The sequence below is a fragment of the Malus domestica genome, chromosome 02 (assembly GCF_042453785.1).
Source record: "Malus domestica chromosome 02, GDT2T_hap1".
Lineage (NCBI taxonomy): Eukaryota > Viridiplantae > Streptophyta > Magnoliopsida > Rosales > Rosaceae > Malus > Malus domestica.
The window spans coordinates 19,333,364-19,341,661 of record NC_091662.1 but is presented as its reverse complement, the minus strand read 5'-3'; the positions used below and the strand labels follow the sequence as shown (position 1 = coordinate 19,341,661).

Here is an 8,298-nt window from a genome sequence, read left to right as displayed (position 1 = left end):
CGCCCAATCAATGCGTCAGTTACCAAGATGTACAATTTCAAGGACTTTCCTCTTTTGGGAGGCATCAAAACTGGTTTATTTACCAAATACTCTTTGATTTTATTAGAAGCTTGTTGGTGCTCCGTTTACCAAACAAACGTGTCTGAATCCTTCAACCTTTAGCGAAGACGAAAATGCTTCCATTTTTCTGGCTGAATTAGAAATAAATCGACGGAGGAAATTGATCTTGTAGAGCAAAGATTGAGCCGTTTTTTGGTAGTCGGCAGATGGGCATCAATAATAGCTTTAGCTTTATTCTTATTTACCTCTATTTCCCGCTAATGAACCAAGAAACCAAGAAAGTTCTTGGTTGAAACCTCGACCACATTTTTTTAAGGATTCGTCTTTGAATTATGTTGGCACATCCGTTCAAATGTTCATTGAAGATTTGTCATATGATCTTGGCGTTTTTTCGATTTCAGCACAACGTGACCAATGTAGACTTCGACAATCGTTCTAATGGGATCATAAAAAATTGCTTTCTTTGCACATTGATAAGTGGCACTAGCATTCTTAAGACCGATGAGCATTATGACCTATTCGTAAATACCAAGGGTTCCAGGGCACCGAAAAAACCATTTTTTGAGCATCGGCTTTGGTAATAAAAATTTGATCATAACCAGCATGGCCATCCATAAAAGAAAAATTTCATGGTCGTTGCAGCATCAACTAGCAAATTAGAAATTGGCATTGGGTATCCATCCTTAGGTGTAGCCAAATTTAGACTGTGAAAATCAATGCAAATCCGATGAGTGCCATTTTTATTTACGATTGGCATAATGTTTGCCAACCATTTCATATACTGAGCCGTCCGAATAAAACCATCATTTAATAAACGAATAACTCGTCTTTGATGCCGAGTTGTAATTTGGTCGAGCATCAGCGTGGGGGTTGGCGAAATGGCTTACAATGTTTTTTATTTCATTTTAAGCTTGTGTTCAACTAAAGATCTATCTAGGGCAGGCATCTCATGATAATTCAAAGCAAAACAATCTTTGTATTTGTAGACATGTAAATTTCGTTGCATATAAATGATGCATCGCAAAGCTCCACGTGGCATATAACTCATCACAAATGGACAAATCATCAATGATATGTGGCACAAGTCAAGCGAAGGAAGTATAAAACTTCCCTAAAATTTGGCAATAAGGGAGAATTCCCCTTAAATTCGGCTAGGGAATCCAAATTGATCCTAAAACTGGAAAGAAAGCAAAAGCATATTCGTAAAACAAGTAAGAATTGAAGATTGCTCACAAAATAGGCAACAAGATCCTTAAATTTGGCCAAGGGAGTAAAGTGGCTGAAATTAAGACACAAAACATGCCTAAAATCATTCTAAAGGCAAGCCTTGAGAAGTCTATAAATACAAGGTCCTCCCACAAGCATAAGGGTCGAAAAATCTCTACACAGAAGAACCTTTGCAAAACCTTTGAACACAAATATGCTACCAAAGCTCTATTCGAAGAACATTCAACCAAAGCCGAAGCACTTCCTTGAAGAATTAACAAGCGCTCGTGCTGATTCCTTCAAGACTTTGTTGCACGCTTATAAACTTGTAGCAACGTTCGTTTTAAGATCAAGTCGCCAAGACCCTCGAAGCAACGAAATCCCACATCAAACACTACTTTTGTTGCACCCCTGAGGTGAAGACCATCCACACATCGTTTCAAGCTCAAAACTTGAACCAATTGTTCAACCGTTCGTCTAAGATCAAGTCATTGCGACCCAAGGATCAACAATCACTCATCTACATCAAATTTGAAAACTGAATCAGAGGAAAAGTTGTAAACAGAGATTGTAACCTAAAAATTCAAATCAATACAAATCTACTTTGTACACGTATTCTCGTTTCATTCGATACAAAATTTTTGTGTTTACAAATTTGGCACGCCTAGTAGGATCTCTCTGCCTCTCATCTCTATCTTCAAATCTACAAAAAAACACGAATGGCATCAAGGAAAGATCAAGATGTTCCCGCTACTAACGCGAATAACAAGGTATCTTTGCCGCAAGTGGTGGCACCTTAGGCGTCACAACCCCAAGCAAGGCAAGAACTCTATCTGCCGTGCCTTCTACCCCTCCATCAACTCTGCTGAAGCAGCAAGAGCACCCAAGGCACGAACTTGTGATCACGCTGGCCTCGCTAAGGGCACCAAGGGAAGAAAGCCAGATGAAGTACTCTGAGTCTTTGACTTTTGATGCCGACTCAAGCAGCTTATGTTCCGTACCCATGGAAGTCATGACTACTAGCACAACTTCCATCGAGGAGTAGCTAGCTCAAATGAGTGAAGCAATTGCAAGGCTGATAAGGACCGTGGAGAAGAAAGACTTACAAATTGCTACGTTCGTTAACTATCTAAAGGTGCAACACGACGACAAAACTGACCCGAAGGTTGATCCACCAAAAGAGGAAACGGACAAAAAGGAAGAGCCTCTGGTGGAGAAAGTCGAAGAGAAGCTAGACCAAGCGACAACGCTCATGGGATCTCTCTATCCAGCAGTTGCAGGAGATGATCACTAGCACCATCAAAGCTCAGTACCAAGAAAGCTCACATAACTCCGTGCTGTACTCAAAGCCCCACTCCAAGAAGATTGACGCCTTGAGGATGCCAAAGGGTTATCAGCCGCCAAAGTTCATGCAATTCGATAGAAAGAGCAATCCTAAACAACATATTGCCTATTTCATAGAAACTTGCAACAACGCTGGAACAGAGGGGGACTACCTCGTCAAACAGTTCATGCGCTCGCTGAAAGGTAATTTTTTTTACTGGTACACCAACCTCGAGCTTGAATCCATCAACAGTTGGGACCAGCTTGAAAGGGAATTCTTCAACCACTTTTACAGCTCATTCCGCATTGTAAGTATGTTGGAGCTTACAAGTATAAAGTAATGGAAGGATGAACCGGTCTTGGACTACATCAACATATAGAGCTCATTAAGTATGGATTGTAAGGATCGGCTTTTTGAAACCTTCGCCATTGAGATATGCATTCAAGGCATACACTAGGACCTACACTACATCCTCCAAGGCATAAAGCCGAGGACATTTGAGGAACTGGTGACTCATTCCCATGACATGGAGCTAAGTATCGCCAACCATGGAAAAAATGAACCAATCACCGACTTCAAGAAGGACAAGATTTTCATTCCGAATATAGACAAGACTGGGAAGAAGCCCGCCAATGAAGCTTTTACCGTCAACACTACCCCCGTCAAGACCTCCCATGTGTTCGTCAAGATCTCTTCCAAGAACAAAGTAAAGGAGATAAAAAAAGGTGAGCCTTCTCGCACCCAAGATAAGTACAGAACACATTGAGGGAGCTGGAGCAAAAGACGTACCTTTTTTGGACTCTAACATGACCGCAATGCTAAACGATCTATTGGAGAAAAAGGTGATCGAGTTACCTAAGTACAAGCGCCTAGAAGAGATGAATCATGTTAATGATCCTAGGTATTGCAAATACCATCATATCGTGAGTCATCTTGTTGGCAAGTGCTTCATCCTCAAGGAGCTCATCATGAAGCTGGCACAACAAGGGCAAATTGAACTCGATCTTGAAGACACATCTGCAACACACTCTACTGTAATTGTGTTTGGTTCGTTCGATCTCGTGCCTTTCCAAGTAACACATGCCCATTCTCATCCCTATTTAAGCTACACGACACCTTCTACACAGCCCTCGCTAAGGGTAAGTAAACAAAATGCATTTACCGACGATATGCACTTATCAACGATGAAGAAGGATGGACATTGGTGACCCACAAAAAGACAAGGAAACTAAGACCACAAGCCACAAAGCCAAAAGTGGAACAAGTAAGAAAGCACCGCCACCGTAACAATAGGAAGCCCAGGAAAAACGTAAGAGCTACTAAGCAGGCATACGCTGGGGAACCTATGGAGCAAGAGCCATACATTCCCGTCTCCTTGCATGAGTACTTCCCGAGGGATTTCTTCCAACACTACACTACCGTTGCCTGTCACATGGTTGAAGTAGAGATAGAAGAGCCCTCAAAAGGGAAAGCTATAGCCGTTAAGGAAGAGAAAACTCTAACTCCTAAAAAAAGCATGACGTCATACTTTAGCATCAAAGAGGCGCTATGATTGCCCAAAGAGATACAAAGAGCACTAATAGCAGTCTTGGCGAGTCCTGACGACCACAAAGTGCAAGAAACCAAGGACAAAAGCCTGGAGCTTCGGCACATGAATACGCCACATATTGTGCCATCCATGAGGCAATCATCTTCATTGACGAAGACTTGCTGCTAGGGTTAAAGCCTCACAACCATCATCTCTTCGTCTCTGGGTACATGAATGAGCACAAAGTCAACCAAATGTTTGTGGATGGTGGTTTAGCCTTAAACATCATGCCAAAGTCAACAATGATTACAATCAACATCAAGGTGGTTGAACTGACCCGAAGCCGTCTGCTAATCCAAGGTTTCAACCAAGAAGGACAAAAAACGATTAGCATGGTCCATGTTGAGATGACCATTGGCAAACTCAAGTTGAGCACGATATTCCATGTGATTGATGCGAGAACTTCCTACAGTTTGCTTTTGGTAAAGCCTTGGATTCATGAGAATGGAGTGGTGCCGTCCACCCTCTACCAATGTTTAAAATACTACCGAGAATGAGTAAAGGTGATACAAGGCCATACCAAGCCATTCACCAAAGCTGAATCACACTTCACGGACACCAAGTTCTACATAGATGAAGATAAGGTGCCTGAAGCTCTTCCAAATGAGATCAAGTCCACAAGCAAAGCTGTACCAAAAAAGAATTAGTGGCAAGCCGTGCCCAAAGAGCAAGAAGGGGAAGCCGTGCCATCTTAAAGCAAAAACGACGATGAGCCTGTTAAGCTCAAAACAACCAAAGGAAATGTGACGCCCTCAAAAGGATCAAACACACTTGTCTTCCGATACATCCTGATGTCCAGAAAAAAGAGTGGGCACTCCCTGTTTGAAACAAGCAAAGTTGCATAAGGACGACATAAAGCTGCTTAAGGCAAATGCAGTTTTACCTCTGACACAGCTAGGCGATGCTAAAATCTCAAAGCCACCTCAAGGCTTCGTAAAACCCCTGCCAAATGGGGTAGAACCGAGCAATCTTCCAACCAAGATAACTAAAAAAGGTTTCGACCCAAACGCCTACAAACTCATGTCAAAGGTTGGGTACGATTTCGCCTCCCCTTTAAATCTTGGAATAGAGGTTTCAAACATCGTCAAAGACAAAGAACATGACCTCATCAAGACTCAGAAGAAGTTGAAAGAGCATGGTTACGGAGTTGACAACAACAAAGCTGGACTTAGCTTCACACCAAATACGCTCATGAAGATTTCAAGAAAAGAGAAAAACACTAAAGCTCAGCACATTAGTGTGAACGTTGAAAAAAAGTCAAGATGAGCCTAAACCCGCATCTCGAACACCAGTTTTTAATAGGCTGAATCGTTCAAAACCCAGAATTTCAGCATTTGATCGCATTGGTGATCAAGCCCGAACCTCTGTCTTTAAAAGGCTTAACATGCCAACACCTTAAAGCTCTGCTTTCGAAAGGTTGTCAAAACCCAAGAAAAAAAGCAACATGGCTAGCTCTCATCCATGATGGTTGGCCTTGGAAAAACTTAAAGAAACCAAAAAGTCTTTTAGAAAGAGAAAGATAGTGCCAAAGGAGGAAAAGCTCGACAGTCTAGCAGAAAAAGACGACGTTCGAAGCTCAATTCCTTCAAGGATGAAACGCCAAGCAACCTTGAAGGTTGACACAAAAGGACCATTGAAGGTAAGAAGGCGCACCATCATCCATACTGGCCAATCTTCACGCCAACAAGCCTAAGAAGATGGCACTAAAGATGAGGTCCAAGACGTCTTCCACATCACGATCTAAGAAGACAAAGAATAAGAAATCCCCGATGAGGACGTCACTGTTGCGCCACCACAACTCGAAGACGGAGGGCAAGACACGATTGATAATCTCAAGGAGCTTAATCTAGGCACAAGCGATGGGCCAAAACCTATCTTCGTAAATGCACTACTAAGTGCAAATAAGATCGATGAGTACTACCAACTGCTCTTGGAGCACAAAGATGTCTTTGCTTGAACCTATAAGGAAATGTCGGCCTTGACCATACCATTTCCATACATCATCTGGCAGTCAAGCCTGGAACGCAACCGATAAAGCAAACTCAAAGACGCTATTAATCTGAACTTATCCCACAAATTGAGGCCAAGATCGATAAGTTAATCGAAGTAGGCTTCATTTGAGAGGTACAATACCCTAAGTTGATCTCTAACATTGTCATTGTCTTTAAAAAATTTGGACAAATACGTGCTTATGTAGACTTCCGAGACCTCAACGATGTTTGCCCAAATGAAGACTTTCCCTTACCAATCATTAAAATCATGGTGGACGCGACCACTGGCCATGAAGCGTTATCATTCATGGATGACACATCTGGGTACAATCAAATTCGTATGGCTCCCGAAGACGAGGAACTAACAGCTTTCCGCACCCCAAAAGGTATCTACTACTACAAGGTAATGCCCTTTGGTTTAAAAAACGTTAGAGCCACATATCAGCGCGCCATGCAAAAGATCTTCAACGACATGCTACACATAGAATGTTACGTAGATGATGTAGTTGTCAAGACCAAGAAGAGATCCGATCATTTGAAGGATTTACGAATGGTGTTCGACAAACTACGATACTACAACCTCAAGCTGAACCCGTTAAAATGTGCATTTGGCATCACCTCTGGGAAGTTCCTTGGCTTTATTGTCAAGCACCGTGGCATTGATGTAGACCAATCAAAGATTAAGGCCATTTAAAGCATGCCTAAGCCAAGGAATCTACACGAGTTAAAAAGTCTATAAGGATGGCTTGCCTTCATAAGACGCTTCATCTCCAACCTCGCAGGACCCTATCAACCCTTTAGTCAACTTGTGAAGAATGACCCTCCATTCATATGGGATGACGCTTGCCGCAATGCTTTCGAAAGCATAAAAAGTTGCCAAAGCTGACCCAGTCAAATACGCCATGTCCAAGCCAATTTTGATGGGGCGACTAGCAAAATGGGCGTTGCATCTCAATTAATATGAAATCATCCACATTCCAGCTAAAGTCATTAAGGGACAAACACTAGCAGACTTCCTTGTCGATCATCAAATCCCAACCGATTGGAAAATCTAAAATGACTTGCTTGACGAGGAGGTGTTCTACGTCGACATCTTCCTGATATGGACAATGTTCTTTGATGGATTGGCACGAGTAGACAGAGCAGGGGCAGGAGTAGTATTCATGTCACCACAAAGACAATTACTACCCTATTCCTTCCAACTAAGTGAGTTATGCTCTAACAACATCGTTGAATACCAAGCGCTAATTATCGGACTCCAAATGGTGGTTGACATGGAAATCATAACGCTAGAAGTGTATGGCGACTCCAAGCTCATAATCAATCAACTCTTAACTGAATATGAAGTGAGGAAAGATGATCTCGTCCCATATTTCCGACTAGAAATTCAACTACTCCGAAAGTTCGAGTCTGTGATGCTAAAACATGTGCTAAGAAAAGAAAATCAACTGGCAGACACTCTCGCTAACTTAGCATCAAGTATGGCGCTTGGAGAAGACGAAGCTGTAGACGTGCCAGTTTGCCAAAGAAGGGTGATCCCGCTTATCATTGAAACGCTACTGGATGATACAAACATCATCTCAATACTTTCAGTCAACACTAAAGAGTGGAGACAGCCATTGATTGACTACTTGGAGCATGGAAAGCTTCCGGACGTTCCTAAACATCACTCTAAAATACGTCGATGAGCACCTCGCTTCCTCTAACGTCGTAAGACCAATCGCACCAAAATCATCTGCTAGAGAGGCCTACATCTTAGCTGCAACAGATTACTTCTCCAAATGGGCTGAAGTCGTACCCCTAAGGGAAGTCAAGAAGGAAACTGTTGTTCGTTTCATTAATGAGCATATCATCTACAGATATGGTGTGCCTCGCTACATCATCTCTGACAACGGAAAACAGTTCTCTAACCGATTAATAGACGAGCTCTACGATAAATACAAGTTCATGCAACACAAGTCTTCTATGTATCATGTTTCGGCCAATGGTTTTGCAAAAGCATTCAACAAAATGTTGTGCAACCTCCTGAAGAATGTGATCAGCCAAACAAACAAAGGCTAGCATGAAAGAATAAGCAAAGCACTTTGGGCATATAGGATGACATATAGGGCTTTTACCCAAGCTACGCC

General features: G+C 42.3%; 1 protein-coding gene across 1 annotated transcript; it reads left to right on the top strand.

Moving 5' to 3' along the window:
- Window positions 1–7,431: 7,431 nt before the first annotated feature.
- On the top strand, window positions 7,432–7,857 carry LOC139191381 (uncharacterized). The gene has a single exon (XM_070812199.1). The coding sequence runs from the start codon at window positions 7,432–7,434 to the stop codon at window positions 7,855–7,857; it is 426 nt and encodes a 141-aa protein (XP_070668300.1).
- Window positions 7,858–8,298: the final 441 nt, after the last annotated feature.

What these genes read in the sequence shown, in the direction of transcription:
- LOC139191381 (XM_070812199.1), top strand. Translation starts at nt 7,432, where the DNA reads ATGGTGGTTGACATGGAAATCATAACGCTAGAAGTGTATGGCGACTCC.